Below are 19,480 nucleotides of genomic sequence, written 5' to 3'. Positions count from 1 at the left end.
AACAGTCATAAACTACTACAAGACCGTTTCAGACTGGACATAAGGAAGAATTTCTTTACTGTCCGAGCCCCCAAGGTCTGGAACAGCCTGCCATTGGAGGCGATTCAAGCACCTACACTGAACACCTTCAAGAGCAAATTGGATGCTTATTTTGCTGGGATCCTATGACCCCAGCTGACTGCCTGCCCTTTGGGTGGGGGGCTGGACTCGATCTTCCTAGGTCCCTTCCAGCCCTAATGTCTATGAAATTTTCCAGTAAACAACAGGTATCTGAATTAAGGCACTGGGTCCATCAAAAGTCCAACTACGTTCTCCTTGCGGTGGCCAATCCCTGCTGCTTTAGAGGATATTAGTGGCTCTTTAGTTCAGTTGGTTAGAGCAGGGTGCTAACACCACCAAGGTCAGGCTCAATCCCCAGCTGGAAGTAATCTCTTCAGGTCCCTTTCAGCTTTACTTTTCTATGAAATCTATGAGGATGCCTAACCTTCCCACACAGCAAAATGACCTAAACAGTGATAACTTAGACTGCAATTTTGTAGCAACACCAGCTTAGACTAAAATTCCTGCTAGATTTATGAACCAGATGCACGCAACTGTAATAACAAAGTCACTTCTGACATCTCCAGATGTTTAAACCCAAATGTTACTAGTAAACATGTCATTTTAAAATTAAAGTATGAAGTTCAAAATTATTTTTTTGCAAGTTTATTGTTGGTTACTAAAATGGATATAAACTTTAGCAGTAGAATTCAGTGGTCACGAAAAAGTTCTCTTAGTAGCCATATACCACTGAAAACTGATTTTAAATTACAAACAGAATCAATTCATCATATCAGACACTGTTTTCTATTCCAAAAAGGAAAAAAAGAGCCCTGTTAAGTTTTACAGCATTTAGAAAAGATGGCAAACACTAAAGCAAGCCTCTGGGATGAAATGTAGATGACAGAATGAAGAAAAAAATCTGTGATTTTAATACTGGTGTCATATTTTACAGTAGGTATATCAATGTTAGAAGAAGGCCAGTGTTTAGATGTTACTTGTATGTTTCCTCTCTCTTGGGAATGACTCTTCCTGTTCAATACTGCAGGCTAGATTCCGGAGTATGCAATAAAAAAAAAAAGGCACCTTTTGCAATGACAACTCACTGCAACACTTGCCGTCTGAACTGTCAGTTTTGTTTCTACAAAAGTTTTATGCATCAAATGAAGGCATTTCTTCCACTGTAGCTAGGCACATTTTCAATAACATTTCAAGAGCTGAATTTTAAATGGTTTAATTATATACTAATTGGGGAAGAAGGGTCTTAGCATCCATTTAAACTCAAATTATTTGTAACATTACTTTTAAGCATTTACTAAGGTTTTATTAGTTTTCAATTCATCTGGTGACCTCAATAGCTTGGGCCCTTTTACAAATCAGCATACCCGTAAATGTACAAATTATAGTTTTATAATTATATAGATTTCTATTGCAAACTTTGCTGCATAAACTGACCAGTTCTTCCCTTACAAGTATGATAAGATTGAGTTAAGCAGGCTTGATATTTCCTATAGCCTCAAGTCCCAGACTACATCTGTTTTCTTTGATACACAAAACCAGAGTTAAAATAGCTCCATTCATCACAGCATGATTGTAGGCAGACAAACCAGCCTGTCTGTTTCCAGATAGTGAAAGCAACTGTTATTAATCACAATTACAGGACAAACACTAAGAGAAATTGCATCAATATTCTCCCTTTCCCCACACAAGAACTCAAAAGCAGTGCTGAGAATGTCTCCACAAGACCTGAAGGTCAGTAAATAAAAACAATACCACAAGATTCATTTTCAACATGAACTATGGACCTCAAAAAATTATAGCATGCATATTTTACACTTACACAACCCATGAAAATAAAACAACGCTTCAAAATTAATTGAAGTTGAGACTATTAATCAGTAAATTAGGAGTAAAAAAAAAAAAGTTATAGGGATGCTGTAATTTAGCCAAACCCAAAAGTTAAAACACACAGAAATGTAGTCACTGTTACAGTTAAAGAGATCCACAAGTATAAGGACATAGAAATGCAATTACAATACCCACACAGAGAAAAAGGTTGTAATGATGCCATGCAAATCCATACAATTATGATTAAAGCAAATGAAATGGCTTGAAGTATCTTTTATCCACAGCTATAAAAACACTGGGGATTTTTCCTCCTTTACATTTTGGTTCTTTCATGTTGTAACAGCTCTGCCATCCATACCTCCACTGTTTACCTCCCAACAATATCAGACTGCTGGAAGAGTGGACAGTCGAGCACAAATGAAAACAGATCTGGATGTATCCCTGTAACTTTGTGGCTCTTCAGGACCAGGAAAAATACCTATATGACATCACCTTTGCCTCTTACAAACTTACATCTTATGGGCTTCATGTAGAACCAATATAGGTTCAAGAATTAATAGTTAAACTTAAGTCATTTTATTTTCCTTACTCTCTGTCAGCTTGCAGTCTCTTGGACAAATTTCCAGAAAAGGAAAGGAAAGATCACATTTAAAAATTATACCATTTCAAATTCTAAATACACAAGTCAAGAACTAAAAAAATTTAAAAACTGGAGTTCTCCTCTGAGACCTTGAAATTTAAAGCATGCATACAGGGCAGAGACCTATCACACTAGACATTTACTTCATGTGTGTGAAAGATTTGAGGTTACATACATATATGATGGATCTTTGCTTCAAAACATTCACAGAGACACTAACAGCTCAAAAAAAGTATGCTCATCAAGTATCCCTCATTTTCCCATTCATAATAAAGTGTCAAAAATCAGTGTTTTGAGTGAGACAATACACATTCAAATCAATGTACATAAGTATTTACAGAAAAATCAATAATTACATAGCTAATAAAATGAAGATGGCTCATTTGTAAAGTTTACTGAATTAATTTTTTTTCTCCTTGCCATAGTTTGGCAAGGAGAAAAAAATGACTTAAGGCATGATGCTGAAAGAGCTTGAGGTTAAAAAAAGAGTCAAGTGCTCAAGAATCTGAAAATGTAAAAATTAAAGGCTTCCTGTACAATCTTAATTTCTCTCTTCTGTGCTTATTTTAACCATATAAATCATCTACTATATTTTCCACAGGATCTCTACCTTCTCCAGTAAAATATGAACAGTCCACGTAAGTGAGCAGCTGTTTAATTTTTTGGTTTACACTCATTATTCCGTGTGTAGCCTGATGACTTAGTACATTATCATCTAAACTCTGCTCTGTCTGAAGACAGAATTATAAAAATTTCTCCATGGACCTTTCTATCATACTCACTGTAGTATGGAGTGCTTCACATTTTATGTTCACAGCACTTCTTTGAATTGGGGTGGTTGTGTCTCTATAGATGGAGCTGAAGCACAGAGAAATTAAAGACAAAAGAAACTGCTAATGTCCAGTGGCAACTGTGAACATCTAATCTGACACACTTAGGACTCCATCTTTTAGAATATTTTAAACATAAGTACTGTATAATGCTACATACATTTCCCATTAACTTCAGCTGAAGTTGCTCATCTCAGTTTAGCCTCCTTGCCTCTAGCCTCATTACCCAACTCTAATATCTTTCCTCATACCCATCACTGCCCAGCTTCTCATGTAATATGTCTTTCCCCTTCTTGAAATGGAATGAAGAGTCAATGGAAGTCTCACACCTCCGTGGTTGCTCTTTAGGCACTTTGTCCAGGCAGTTCCTTCCTAAGACACATCCCAGCTCTTTTCCCCTCTGCCCACTAGTTTTAGTCTGGGTGTCTTTATTCAGCCAGGAGTATAGGTTGTAGCCATGTTGGTCTAAGGACATAAGCAGACAAGGTTCTTTAGGTGAATCTGATATCTTTTATTAGACCAACTTAAACCTCTTTTTTCAACTATTTTTTTTCAAACAAAAACAGTTTTTACAACTATTTAAGTTGGTCTAATTAAAGACCACCCAAAGAACCTTGTCTGCCTTTATTCAGCCGGTTCTTTTTTATTATCCATTTCTTTTGCTAGCTCCCAGTCCTCTTCCCTCCTGACTTATCCTGGTATGCGCTTTCCCCCTCTGCATTTAAACACTGTCCCCATCTCCTTGTTATGTAGATGCCCTGAGAACAGATGAGGGACAGTTCTTCTCAGTTCCTGTGACCTGTTCTACCCTGGCCCAAAGCAGGTAGGAGCAGTCATTAGAATAAAAATCTCTCCCTGTCCTGAAGTGCTGTGCTGAAGCATGCAATCACTTGGCAGAAATAAATTATATACAAATGAGCAGGTCACATGTAAGATTTAGGAGTGGCTGGAGCTTACTTAAGTGAAGACAATCTTAGAAGACTTCAGCAGCTGAAGTCTAAGCATGCATGAACTGCAGTTTGTCAAAGGCTTGTAACTTGATTGTGTATTTTCATGGGGATAGCAAAAAAAGGCATATCCCTTGACCAAAGCGGCCTCTCTCTTCCCAAATTCTGAGTTCCAGCTTTAAATCATGGGAGGTACTTAAAAGCAAGAAAAAAAAAAATCCCTTCCCCATGTTCTCTGAAGCAGCAGAACCATCTTGGCAGACGTTTTCCTGAGTTTCAGCCCGAGGCAGACACTCATCATGGAAAATTTCAGCTTGAACAGATAAAATCTGGCATAGTTATAAGTAACTGAAAACAGATGACTTCGAACGGGAAATACTGGACAATTTTAATAGGGGGCACTCAACCCCACCTGTAAGTGGAACTCCAAACCTGACTAAAAAAAAAGACAGACAACCAGATTTTTCATACAAAATTTTTGAAATCATGAACGTGCTTGAAAACAAGGTACTGTTAAACCAAAAAAAAAAAACCCAGTCTTTTACAAAAAACATATTAGGCAGAAGGCAGGGCAGGGTGGCACCTTAGTCAGTTTTTAAGACCTGGCTGCCTTTAGAAAAAACACAAATTCAACCCACAACAAAATCTGCGCTTCCTTACATATACCCAAGGAAAATATTTATTACACTGTAACCAGAACTACTCTACACACAAAATCTTCTACCACCATTAACAAATATGCCAGTGGCATTTATGATTCAACTACATTCATCTTGTCAAGAAGGAAAAGCTTTTGTACTAGCTTTACTTTTCAAGATATTCTGTTACTGAATCATGATCTTATTAGCTCGTTTTGGTGTTTGTTTACCTAAAACACAATTCTTTCATAGTTTCACAGTAGGTAGGGTCGGAAGGGACCTAAGCAGATCATAAAGTCTGATCCCCTGCCATGGGCAGGAAAGGATGCTGGGGTCAAACGACCCCAGCTAGGTGACTGTCTAGCCTCCTTTTGAAGACTCCCAGAGTAGGAGCAAGCACCACTTCCCTTAGAAGTTGGTTCCAGATCCTAGCCGCCCTGACTGTGAAGTAGTGCCTCCTGATATCTAGCCTGAATCTACTCTCAGTCAACTTATGGCCATTGTTCCTTGTTACTCATGGTAGCGCTCGGGGGAACAGGGACTCTCCCACTGCCTACTGGTCTCCCTTGGCAAGTTTATAGGCAGCCACTAGATCCCCTCTCAGCCTTCTCTTGTGGAGGCTGAACAGGTTCAGGTCCCACAGCCTCCCCTTGTAGGCCCTGCCTTCCTGCCCCCTGATCATGCGAGTAGCCCTCCTCTGGATCCTCTCAATGCTATCCACATTCCTCTTGAAGTGCGGCACCCAGAACTGGATGCAGTACTCCAGCTGCAGCCTGACCAATGTCACACAGAGGGGGAGGATCACCTCGTGGACCTGCTCATGATGCATCTATGGATGCATGACAAGGTGCGGTTAAGCCTTCCTGACTGCATCCCCACATTGGCAGCCCATGTTCATCTTGGAATCTGTAGTGACTCCAAGATCCTTTTCTGCCTCTGCACTGATGAGAAGGGAGTTCCCCAGCCTGTAGGTATGCTGCTGGTTCTTCCTCACCAGGTGCATCACCTTGCACTTGTCAGTATTGAAACCCATCCTGTTCTCATTCGCCCACCCCTGTAACCTGTCCAGATCTAGTTGTAGCCTGTCCCTCTCTTCTAGCACGCTCACTTCTAGTACTTAATTAAAATAAAGATAATTGAAATAAAATAAAATAAATTAAAATTAAAAAGCCTTTGTCTGCTTACATTTTTATAATCTTTGAATTCTTCTTTGCCTGAACAAGGTTGGGCCCAAAAGCTTGCAAAGAAAGAATTTTTTTTGCTCTTTAGTTTGTCTAATAAAATATCTCAACCTTTTTTGTATCAGAACCCATTTTTAAACATCGATTGCCAGTCCTGACCCAATGCCCCTCACTCTTGACCCACTGCCTGCCATCTGACGCCGCGAGGTAACCATGCTAATAAAAGATACTGCCTTTACCCCAAGAGTTTTGTCTGCCTAATTAAAAGAAGATAAACTGATTAACCAAATTTGCATGTCATACTTTTATACAGTGTTCTGGAACCAGGTGCCCAAAAGCATATTGCAGGGGCACACAAAATTTTTAGCAATATGGTCTGACACCAAATCAGCCAGGCCTAACTGGATTTACCTGAGAAAACTGGCAATGGTATAGAGGACTGTCAAAGATGTCAGCAGGATTATGGGAGTAATTTCAAACTACATCCTTAGATAATTTTCCAAGTTTCATTAAGCAACACAAAATCCTTAAAGTTTCTAACATCACAAGCTACTTAAAAATTCAGAGCTAGAAACAATACCTCCATGGTGATGTGACAAGCTTCCTCCATTGGCAAGAATTTCCTCTCTAGCAGCTGTCTAAATTGTGGAAGATTAAAACATTCAGTAAACACAATATAGTATAGTAGAATAGAATAAAGTTATAATAAAAATACTTTCATTAACATAGGGCATTGATACTAATATAGAACATCGCCATGGCTAGAGCAGTCACCTCAAGTGGAAGAAACTGAGGTTCAAGACTCTACTTCAGTGTATAATTATTCATACAGTGAGACAGTTTCAACAGAAAAGAGTATTTTCTGCATTGTTTGGTTTCACCCTGATGGAGAATGGGAAACTTTTAAAAAATACTGAAAATGTTTACAGGACAGAAAAACTGTTTCTTGTCTACCTTTCATTATGGATATTTGGGCACCTTTCTGAACATTCAGTGAGCAATAATCAAGTTTCCCAAAAATGGGAATGGAGTTACTCTTGACAGTTCTTCATTTCTTTAGGAAGTTACACACACTAACTCAAGTAACCTTTTTAGTTATTATGCCTGGCCTCATTTGAGCAGCATACACCTTTTGCCAAGTGGTTTAAGGCTTATCTATAAGTGGATTTTTCAAAACAACATCAGAAATTATTTCTACATAAGCCCCATGTAGCTTACTATATATACCTGATCCAAGATGACCCTGAATTTAAGGCTGCCCCACAATAATTAGACTCTATACATAGAAAATTTAAATTTATTATAATTTTACAGTTGTAGAAATTAATTATTGGAGGGTCATCTTCAATTTCTCCCAGCCTGGCCAGCAGCAGTGACATGACAGCTCCAGCCAGACCTTAGAGCTGGGCTTGCCACACTGCCACCACTTCTAGGGACTAAAGTAGGCACATTCTATGGTCCCAAGGTTAGACCAAGGATAGAGTCTCTTGGAGCAAGAGTAAGCAGCAAGGGTGGGAGAGGTGGGTGCGAGAGGGGGAGGGGGCACACTGCAGCTGCAAACCTAAGTCAGGGCCAGAACCAGAACAGCTTCCTATCCCCCCATTTAACGTGACCTCATCTTAGATGAGTAAATACATTACTTGAGAACAAGAGAGTGTCTTTTCAAGTGTGTCCACATGGGGGATTAAAGAGAAATAGCTATTTTAGAATCAGTGTCTTTAATACCATATATTCTCACATACGACACATACTTTTTCCCTTAAAATCAGCCTCCATGTATTAAGCATGGAAGCTCAGTTTCTGCCTGGCATAGAAGCATGCCGCTTGGATTCCTGCTCCACAGTACAGCAGCTGAACAAGTTAACTGACTTAATGACTCATTGTTCACTCCACAGGTGTTAACAATCCTTTCCTTTTTAATGATCTGTATGTTCCACTAATCCACCTAACCCTTTTAAGGGCAATTTTGCTGTTTGATAGGTCTTATCCCTTCTATTTTATAGCCTAACTCTGTTCAAAATCATAGATCCACCCACAGAGACCAGTCTTCAGCAGCAGCTAGGACTTGACCTTTAGTTAAGAAAAAGAGTGAGGATGAGTGCGCTGAAGATTAGGTTCTGTTCTTGCTCTATGCAGCCATAACTCTGGAAGAAATATTTTCTTCATTCTGCCTTTCAAAATCAAGGTGACCATTACATTCGGGGGCATGTTGTATGTGACAAAATATAACATATTGCAAAATGGGTATTTTGGTAAAGTTCTAAGCATGAACAAGCTTGTAGAGTTCTTGTGTTCGCTACTCAGAATACTGTTACTAGAGTCAACATATGTTATGAATAAAAGGCACTAAGATAACAAGCTATATCCATATATCCATTACCTCAACTTGTTCATAGACATGAAGAGGCTCACTGATTCCTCTGTAGTTAAAGGCAAAATAGAAATAGACGCATGCTCCTGCATCATAAGTTTGTGTCACCCTGTTAAAAAAAGAAGTGTGTTAGTAGCTGTAAAGTAAAAGGTTGTATCAAATAAGCAGCCAGTAGTTCACAATACATAAATTTACAGTTACTCAGGATCTCATTAGTTCCCACATTCATTACTGAACCATCTTATTGGCTGGAGATTTTTACATTTTTATTACATAAAAGACACTGGATGACCTGTAACTACTACCGACAAATGGCTGACGGAAGAGACAAATGGGAAGAAAGGTTTCCACAGTGCAGTTTTTTAACCACTGTTCCTAATCACACATTCAATAATCCTGTTAAATGCCATGCCACAATATTTTCTATTGAGGGGAAAAAATAAAGACTTTAAAGCAGCAGTTCTCCATCTTTTTAGACTGAAGACACTCTTCCTAACTTCTGTCAATTGAGTAGCGCTCCATTTCAAAAACAAATTTAGTTATTACAGTGCTTACCTTCTGGCAGAGGGGCTGGGAAGTGGGTGTGAGGGAGCAACCAGGTAGGGATAAGCCTAAGCCTGCACTTATCTATCTCCTCACAACTCATGGAACCCTTCAAAGAGTCTTGTGGCACCCCAGCTGAGAATCACTGCTTTAAAGATTAATTCCAGCATTTTCACAATACTTGCAGCAGTTCTTAGATAACAAAAGAAGGGTTCTTTAGGTAATGACTGGTGATAGCATGTACTTAATATATAAATTTCAAAAATAGCATCCACAAATTTTGCAAACCTAACAGAACATGACAAAACCGTAAGAACCCTAAAAACACGCTAACGACAGGCATCCAGCTTAAAGTCATCTTTAAAAAGAATGATTAAGTGTAGTATGCAAATATACAACTGTTTCAGATGGGACTTAACAGCTTTTCATAACCTGTTTACTTTGTGATTAGAAGTGTGCTACTACTAACCCAAAATTTCTATCCAGAACACATGAACTTTCTTCTCTTCACAAAGAGATGTTAGCCCCTAAAACATTTAACTGCATTTTAGTTTCTTTTTTTTTTTATTACAGGCAAATATCAGATAGCAAGTAAAAGTGAATCTGGTTACCTTAGTATTTAAACAGAAAATAGCACACTGCTAGACAGAAAAAGGATGCATTAATAAGACCCAGAATGGATGCTCTCTACAAATAAAACCAAAGATATCAGTGAAGTGTCACAGTCTTTTTAATTAGTCAAGAAAAAAAAAAAAGGCAGAGATGTAGTTTACGCTGTGCACCCTTCACTCATGGTATTCAACCACTGTATACTTTAGAGATACATTTTGACAAGTGTCCTAAGGATCAGAGACCTCTTTAATGCAAAGCAAAGGATTATTAACTAAGCCAGGTACATCAAACGCATCGGGCCCAGCTGTCTTGGATGAAAAGTGGGGGGCCAGATTGGGCCTACACATAAGCCCCATGCACTAGATCAGAGCACAGGTTTGGTCCAATGCAGGAGCTGGGAGTGCCCCAAAACAGCTGTGTGCTGGGAGCCACCTGGAGCACAGGGCCAGTCTGGCACATGTCACAAGCGGCCTGTGGGTCCAGTTTAAGACTCACCGGTGTCATAGCAAGCTAGATGATATGGCTCCAAATGCCAGATCTGACATCCCTAAACTAAGCAAATGCTTAAGTTGCATATAATTTCGGTAACTTACACTAAAGCAAGACAAACACAGAATACCTCAAAAACCACAACGTGTAACAAAAAGTCTAGTCCAAAACAAGCATCTTACTAATCAAGCTATAATTGTAGACATGTTATATTGGACAAACGGTTGTGGCCTCAGCCCTAACGAGGACAATCTAAACTGTATTTTCCAAAGTAATGGTAGGGAACGAACATTCTCCAAGTCATACAAAGATGTAACTAAATTACTCTGATAGATTACTGTTGAGAAACTGTGAAAGAAGCATATTAATAAGAGGTATGAATGAAAAGACACTGAACAGTATACGAGTAGAGAAAGACTATTCATAAAGAATAGCATTGAAGAAGGTAAATGTAGTAACAAAAGCAGACTGAAGGAATGCTTGATTAGATTGAGTAGAGAGAAATAGTTAGCAGTGTTAGATTGGGTACAAGTGAGAATTGAATTATGCACAGTGTTGGAGCCTCCTTTAGGTTCCACATCACCTTGAATATTAAGTATTAAACAAGTAGTCAAAAACTGAATAAGAGTGCTGACAAGAGCTTAACAGCAGTGGAACCCTGGAAGATTTGAGTAGAACAAAAAATAAGGTTTAAGAATTTCTAAGGCTGTTTGTAGACAACACTTTTTAGCAGGTTTAAAGCCAGTTAAATGCCTTTTGCACTGCTTTAATGGCATAGCTGTTTGTACATTCGACAGCATATTTCACGTTAATTCCAGCTGCTGTAGCATATTCGGTGGCGTAATGCACCTTAAATGACTTTAGGACACAGCAAGTGACTTTGGGGCACTACACAGTAAAACACCTCCAAGAAGTTTTAGTTTCCTACCCTACAGTTGTGGAGGGAAGCACCGGGCTCTGTGCAGCTCAGTAACTGTACTGGCAGTCCGTGCAGGCAACCCAGCAGCAGCCCATGCAGGCAGGCTCCACAGAAGGAGAAATAAAAAGGCAGTGAGCCTGATATATATATTTATTTTCCCTCCTGGAGCCTGCCTGCCTGAGCTGCGTGGAGGCCTGGTGCTTCCCTCTGCAGCTGCGGTGCCCCCCTGGGACTGCCAGAGCTGGGTGCCTGCAGGCAGGTGCTGCCTGGGGAGAGATGGTGGCCCACTGCTGCCATGGAAGGAAGCACCAGCCCTCCCCTGTAGCTCAGGGACTCTTCTGCCAACCAGCTGTTCACTTTCCCTTCCCTGCCACTGGAGAGGCAAGTAAGGATTGGGCTCCAACATGGGTGTACACAATATGGGGGTTTACTTCACCCTAAATTGAAGCGGCATTTAAAAAAAACCACCACTTCAGTTTAGGGAGAATTAACCCCCCCCCCCGTGTCATCTATAAATGCCTTAATATACTGAATAGGAACAAAACTGTATGTCTGGTGTTGGTTAGTACAGCACCAGATACACAGGGGTTTTTACCACTGAGAACAGGTTAAAATTATTTAACATGTTGCCAGAATATGTAATACAATCATTGATTTTTATTACTTTTTACAAGTGAGATGCACTAAATTAATAAGAATGCATCAGTGATCAGAAACAGTGGAAAGCACAGGGGTAATGCAAATTCTCCTTTTTCTACATCGGTGCAGGCAATTATTTTGGCTGGAGGTCTGCTTACTGAGTACTGGCAAGCTGTCAAGGGCTGCACGGGTAGCCCCACCCTTGACATGTGCCCCACCCCTTGGTTGCCATCTTGTGACCAGAAGTCCCATCCCCTAACCTCTAAATTTCGCCACCAGAAGTACCTCCCTTTGCTCCTGGGAGTACTCCTTTCAGCAAGGGGTTTTGCCATCTTGGAACCAGAAAAAAATACCAAATTATATTCTAAAAATCAAACATCTACAACATTCATTAATTTGATTTCAAAAATATTTTTATCCTGATTTACATGAGTTTGTGTAGTGTATATAGGGGTGATTCCACAATAGCTTAAAATGAAGAATTAGTCTTGTATATTGTGTGTGGGGGGGTGGAGGGCATGGGGAGGTTGGTATAGGTTTATCGGGGGGCTGTTGGTGTGTGGGTGTGTGTGGGGGGCAGAAGGAGCATGTGGGTATGTGCGTGTGGATGTATGGGGTATGAGGAAGAAGGTGGCTGGAGTGTGCAAGGGGGTGCGGGTACGCATATGGTGTGGTGTGCGTGTGGGACTCGCCCTATGTGCACACGCGCACACACACACACACACACACACACACACACACACACACACACACACACAGCCCCTCCCTCATTGCTCTGTCTCTCTCCCCCTCCCTCACTGCACAGGTGCACGCATTCACACACCTCACGCTCCTGGCCCCAGGGAACGAGCGCAGGTCCCATGCTCCCGCAGTCTGACACTGCAGCCAGGAACCACATGATGCTGGAGCACCTGGCAATGGGCAGGGAAGTGGTGAAAGTGGCTGCAGGCAGGGGAGAGTGGCAGCGAGCTGGCTCGCAAAGTGCAGCGACAGCTGGGTAGGAGCGTAGGGCTTCCGCCAGTGGACTGGGGCCAGTGCCAGTGTGGCCCAGAGTGGGGTGGCAGGACTGCGGGGCCCGGGCTGGCAGGGGCTCTATGGAGCTAAACTGGCTTCCTCCTTTCCCTGCTGGTGCAGCCTAGCCCAGCTCCATGGAGCCCCTGCCAGTCTGGACTCCGTGCTCCTGCCACCCTGCTCTGGGCCCCACCAGTGCAAGTCCCATCCCCTCCTATCCAGTTGTTGCTGCGCTTTGTGTGCCAGCTCGCTGCCACTCCCCCCCACCCATGGCCGCTTTCACCACTTCCCTGCCCACTACTGGCCGCTCTGGCACCACATGGTTCCTGGCTGCATGGCTGTGACTGCAGGACTCAGCAGAAGCCAGCCCAGCCCCGAGGACTGGGGTAATTGCCCGCAGTCCTCACCTGCCTCCCTCCCACTCTTATTTGAGTTTCCCTCTCTGGCAGAGGGAAGCAGGAATAGCCCCAGGGTCCCAGTCTTCTGGCTGGGGCGGGGGGGAGGTAAGGGGGCTGGAGGGGCCTTGCTGCTGGGTCCTACTGCCCCTGGCTTCTGTCATCTTTGACAGGCAGCCAGGAGCAGATAAATATTAAATTTTCTAAACTATTGGGGGGCCCCATGGGCCAGACAGAATGGCCTGGCGGGCCAGATTTGGCCTTCAGGCCATATTTTGCCCATCCCTGTTCTACATGGTTTCATTTTCTTAGAAAATTCCAGGTTCAGCAGTGCTGGGCTTTGGGGTCAGCATGGCTTGAAATTCTGCTATTTGTGCTGGGGCCCAGCCCGATTTACTATATTGTAAATAATGGGCCTTTTGGCTTTGGACTACTGTTAAGAATAGAACATGCCACATGCAAGTACGTACAAATGTACTGCTTAAATGTTTATTTATGGAGTCTTGTGCTAAAACTTGTAGCAGTTTCAAAGAGGTAAACTTCATCAAATCTGGATGAATTAAGTCTATTGGTATCTGAAGTAATTTCTTTATATGCAAGTTACTAAAGGTACATTCATTTCTAGGTCAGTGTTTCAAATTTGCTTCTTACTTCTATGTGCTCAGGGAGAACAGGGTCTGACAGTAAGGGAGTGGGGCTACAGGGGAAAGAATCTGGGGGGGGGGGGGCAGAAGGCAAGGGAGCTACCTAACCCTCCAGATTTAATTTTCCATGCTGTAGTGGTGGGAAGGGACAAATTCAAGGCAAACTTCCAATAATTAGATCTATACCTAGAAAATTATAAACACATTTATAATTTTTCCATATATATAGAATCTAATTGGAAGAGGGCCAACGTAGTCCCAATCTTTAAGAAGGAGAGGAAGGAGGATATGAAGAACTATAGACCAGCGAGCTTTACCTCCATTCCAGGGAAAATAATAGAAAAAATTATCAAGGAACACATCTGTGGGAGCCCTCTGGCTAATGTGACACGGAGGGGTAACCAACATGGGTTTATAGCAGGCAGGTCCTGCCTGACTATCCTAATTTCTTTTTACAACAAGGCCACCAAATGTTTAGATGCAGGAGTCGAGGTGGATGTTATCCATCTGGACTTCAAGAAGGCCTTTGACACGGTATCCCATACCATCCTTATTAATAAGCTGAGGAGATTTGCCTTAGATGATTATACAGTACAATGTGTAGCAAACTGGCTCAGGGGTCGCACTCAGAAGGTGCTGGTGGATGGGTCAGTGTCAACCTGGAAAGATGTGTGCAGTGGAGTCCCTCAGGGCTCAGTTCTGGGGCCAGTGCTGTTCAACATCTTCATCAGTGATCTGGACAAGGGGGTGGGAAGCACCCTGTCCAAATTCACGGACAACACACAAATACGGGGTAAACCCAACACCCTGGAGAGAAGGAACCATATCCAGGCTGACCTTGACAGGCTGGGGAAGTGGGCATAGAGCAACAGGATGCAATTCAATGAAGACAAGTGCAAGGTGCTGCATCTAGGGAGAAAAAACTGCCATCATACCTATAAGGCTGGGAGGCAAACTTCTCAGCACCACTGAGGCAGAAAGAGATCTTGGAGTCACTGTTGACTCCAGGATGAATATGAGTCGTCAATGTGATGAAGCAGTCGGCAGAGGCAACTGCACCTTGTCGTGCATCCGTAGGTGCTTCACAAACAGGTCCAGAGAGGCGATTCTCCCTCTCTATGTGGCACTGGTCAGGCCGCAGCTGGAGTACTGTGTCCAGTTTTGGACACTGCAGTTCAAGCAGGATGCGGGTAACCTGGAGAGGGTCCAAAGAAGAGCCACTTATCTGATTGGAGGCCTGCAGGAAAGGCCCTACAAGGAAAGACTAAGGGACCTTAACCATATCAGCCTCTCCAGGAGAAGGTTGAGAGGGAACCTTGTGGCAGCGAACAAATTCATAAGGGGAGAGCAACATGAAGTAGGTGATGATCTGTTTACCAGGGCACCCCAAGGGACAATGGCCATAAGCTATTGGAGAGTAGGTTTAGACTGGACATTAGAAAAAAGGGTTCTTCACAGGGTTGCCAGAATCTGGAATGGGCTTCCAAGGGAGGTGGTGCTTGCCCCATCCTTGGAGGTCTTCAAGAGGAGACTGGACAGGCACCTGGCTGGGATCACGTGATTCCAGGTTTGGTGACCCTTTTCTTGCCTGCCAGGGGCAGGGGATAGGACTAGATGGCCCACTGAGGTCCCTTCTGACCCTAGAATCTATGAATTATTGGGGGAGTCATTTTATATTAGAGTAAAAACAGTATTGTAAAAATTCATCATGAACACATGGTCTACCCTATGCTACATGGAAAATAGGGAATTTTTTCTTAACTTTTTAAATTAGAGCTTTAACTGTGAAGTACGAATGTAATTTGTAGGCCACAAAGGATATATAAATATATATAGATCTACAGCTATCGATCGATCAGTCGATCAATCTACCTAGCTATCCATCCACACACAAAAATAAAAATCAAAATAAAGAAAAGGTCATTTGTAGTATCTGCTTATATACGGCTACACTGAAAGTTTAACAGTTGACTAAACTGTAAGATACCTGTTCCAAGAAAATTCATTTACTAGTTCTCCAATAACAAAAAACTGCTTGCCAAGTGTTCACTTTACGTATACCTATAATTTAGCCAGCTAAATAGGCCAGAAAAATCTTATCCCTATCTCCTCTGTTGAACTTGTAAAGAAAAAGGTAATTTTTTTGGAAAAAGGCATAGAAAGAAGTTGGATAGTTAATTGCTAAAGCTCTTAAAATGTGACAAAAAAATGTTCTCAAAATTGATCTTTTCTTGTTTTCTTGTTAGTCGAAAATATTTCCTTGTACTAAAAGGGATTTATTACCTTGACCCACTTGGAAAGTAGGTGATGTTGGAATCTGCTTATATGACTAGCTGGCATGCAAGATGCAATGAAACAACTCCACATGTTCTGCATCTTTTTAGGATTTCATCAGCAAACAAAAAAACTATGTGGTTTATAAAATGGGGAGACAGAGGTGACCACTGTTGTCAGTAAACATAAAGAATAAAGTTTGTCCTTGATTATTCTCTTTGCCTTTTATCCATTCTTTTGTAATTACTGGTTTTTAAAATCCTGTTAATACTTAAACAGTTACAAGACTTGCATATAATTTTTACTTTTTTAACAAAAGTGATATCAAGTAAAGACGAGAAACAAAGGGTTTAACAATTTTAGTTAATATTTGTCCTTAGAAGTGTTACACAGGTTTAAGAGCCTCTGTTTTCATGATTTCCTAGTTCTAAACGTTAATATTTTAGAAATTTATGTCCTGTGAACAATATAGTTAATTTAAGTTTGTTTTCTGACAGATACTATTTAAGTTCACTTTAAGTTCTAGTACTCTTTTAAAAATGTTCACCTGCTTTTGATTCAGTCTCCATGTCAAATCAATGGTCTGACTTTTAGAGAGGTAAGAAGCTTTAAAAAGAAAAATCAGTCTTTTAATACTTGGCTTCCTGTTAAGTACATGGAAAATAAATATCAGGTCTAATCCAGTACCACTATAGTCTCTTGAAATGATTACTTTTCATTGTCTCTACTGCTGCTCACACTTGCAGTTAGCTAGAAAGGTCCACATCACTAGTGGCTGAACTTTATACCGCCCCATGAGGGTAAGCTAGCAAGTTAACTGTTCTTTTGTACTGAAGAAGTACTTCAGCTGCTTGAAGGGAAAAATTTAAACTATGAAAGCTTGAACTAAAGTGCCTTACCTGCAGGTGGAAAGAGGTGCAAACTGGACGCCTCTTTCTTTGCATTCTCTTACTATTCTTTCCTTTACATTCCTGCAGAGGTCTAGAACCCTGTAACAGAAAATACAATTTCAGAAAACAAAAATAAGAAAGGTCTTCTAATGCAACTAGAAATATTTTAAAGCTAAATTTGTTCCTCTAGTTCAGTGGTCAGCAATGTTTCCCAGTGGTGAGCTGGAATGGCCCAGCTCAGGTCTGAGGTGGCCCAGTGCTAGGATTTAGTCATCATAGCTCCTTCCTCATGCCACTTCTGTGTTGCCCAGCTGCAGCATGGCACAAGAAAACTCCCACCACTTGACTGCTGAAGCCCCAGTACTGTGACCAGTTTTGCCCACAGACCACAGGTTGCTAATCCCTGGCTCTAGTTTAAAGCTTGCAGAAAAACTTGCCAATTCTCTTAGAAGACTAGAATAAAACAACAAACTTTTATAACCAGTTTATATTTTTGTCTTGCTTTAAGAAGTATAATAAAAATAATGCCAATCCAATCTCTATAAGCAGTGTTATTACTCTTTCCAGACATATATTGGACGGCAAATTTAATTTTTATGTTGTACTTTTGAAATTCTATTGCATTTTTTCCAGGGGGCATAAGAGATTTGCAAAAGAGAACGTATAGCTATCTAATAGTGTTTACTTCTGTATGCATTTGGTGAGCATTTTCTTTTGTGCACCATTTTAGCCTCAAGTATTTGGCACAGTAGTTTATAAAATCTAATTCATAGTGACAAGTATAACAAGACTCCAAAGGCATATGTATTCTGCAGTCTGCACCTTTGGTTATGCTGGCAGGAAAAGGTAGAAAAAAATCCTCCTACTGGTAAAGGTGTGCATTAGTTTGCCAGATAGGCTCTGATTAAAATGACTCTCAGATATTTTATATACCATAAAAACAATTTTAAATATTTTATTTTATTTATGACTGAAACAGTTGCATCAAAATGTGAAAAACAAGTCTAAATACTTTTATCAATTTAAGACCAATTCTTCAATTAGTAGTTCTCCCACACAGAACTAATGGAATGCTATTTAACCATATTTTCATTTAAAATGAGAAGTTAGGGGCACTTTTCTGTCCCACGATGCACCAGAGATCCATTTAATTGATTAATTGAATCCGCTCTACATGCAAGCTGAGGCAAACTGTGCTGCACTGCAGAAAATGGCAGCAGTATGCTTTTGAACTAAAGCACCTCCAATGTGCTTTAGTTTGAAAGCGCGCCACCACCATTTTCTCAGTGCTGGCATTCATTTCACCACTTATACAACTGTAAGTGTTGCAGCGCTGGGTGCTTTTCAAAGCATCTGGTGCTGCGGCGCTTGCATGTGTAAAAATTCCCTAGAAGTTTAAATGCAGACCCATGCCAAGGGAAGGGGGAGACACACAAATAAAACAAAACTCTCCCTCCTGTATGATGAAGACCTCACATACTTAAAAAAGAAACATCTGGTTTTCAAAGGAAGTGGTGTGTATAAAGCCAAATGACATTTTACTATGATATTGTCTACCCACAATCTAGTCTGTCATTGGTAGATTCTTTGAGAGAATTTACAGGTTCCATAGGCCAAACTGGAAATACAGAGCTAGCAAGCATTTTTCTGAATACTGATTAGCAAAACATGTTAGATCAGTCTGAGATCAGATGTAAAAAAACCTATTCCTCTGAATCAAATGGGGTAGGGCTAATGATGACCAAATACTATGTTAGACAGAAGGTAGGATAAATTTGCATCTCAGACTAACTAAATCAGAGATGAGCATAAGCTTTCATGAGCACTTCACAAGATGCTGTGAAAGGACAGGGAAGTAGATCAGAAGTTCCCAACCACCAGGCTGAAGGGCTCGCTGCCAGGTCGTGGCACAAGCACACTGCTTGGACCCCTGTCTGTCCGCCTGGGCGAGCAGCTCCTGCCGCTGACAGTCACGTGTAGGGTTATGGTGGGGCAGCCCTGGGAAAAAGGCAACCAGCTCTGTGCACCCTGTCCCACTCCCGTGCTGGTCCGCAGCATAAAAAAGGTTGGGAACCACTGAAGTAGATCAAGTGAATAGTGATTTGAATACAAGAGACAGGGAAAGGGACAGAGGGAGGGAGGTAAGGAGGGTGAGGAGCAATTCTGGGAGAGACAAACAAACAATAAACCCATAGGGACAAGAAGGTTACAAAACCTAAGCCAGTATTGGGATAATAATCCACAGTCCCCTTAGACCATATTTAATACAATCTACTTTAGGTCCTCAACTAGTCAGCTGAGTGAAGCTGCATTCTCGGGTTTAAGATGCAGGGTAAAATCAGACTATTTTTCTTTTCTGTTGTCTGTCTCTTTCAACACATGGATACTAATTTCTTATTTCTGATCGAGCTTTCATAATAAAAATATTTTTGTTATAATACAGTTATAGTCAGTGATAACTATGATCTCAGAGTATCTGACCAGACAGACAAGCCTCTTCCAAGGAAAGGGGGAATTATCTTTTGAGTGAATGAACAGACAAGGGTGTGATTCTTGTAGCTAGCAAAACC

At 41.1% G+C, this 19,480-nt stretch overlaps 1 protein-coding gene across 1 annotated transcript in view; it reads right to left on the bottom strand.

Annotated features, from left to right (window-relative positions):
• AGPS (alkylglycerone phosphate synthase) overlaps positions 1-19,480 on the bottom strand; it is a gene marked incomplete at its 5' end in the record, with an annotated part of 110,510 nt that overhangs the window by 10,696 nt on the left and 80,334 nt on the right. The window contains 3 exons of the mRNA XM_019523004.1: positions 6,704-6,761; positions 8,504-8,603; positions 16,920-17,009. Of these exons, the coding sequence (XP_019378549.1) occupies positions 6,704-6,761; positions 8,504-8,603; positions 16,920-17,009 (248 nt within the window). The remainder of the gene's footprint in view (positions 1-6,703; positions 6,762-8,503; positions 8,604-16,919; positions 17,010-19,480) is intronic.

The sequence above is a fragment of the Gavialis gangeticus genome, unplaced genomic scaffold (assembly GCF_001723915.1).
Source record: "Gavialis gangeticus isolate Ggan-Ray unplaced genomic scaffold, GavGan_comp1, whole genome shotgun sequence".
Lineage (NCBI taxonomy): Eukaryota > Metazoa > Chordata > Crocodylia > Gavialidae > Gavialis > Gavialis gangeticus.
This window is presented reverse-complemented; position numbering and strand designations above follow the sequence as displayed.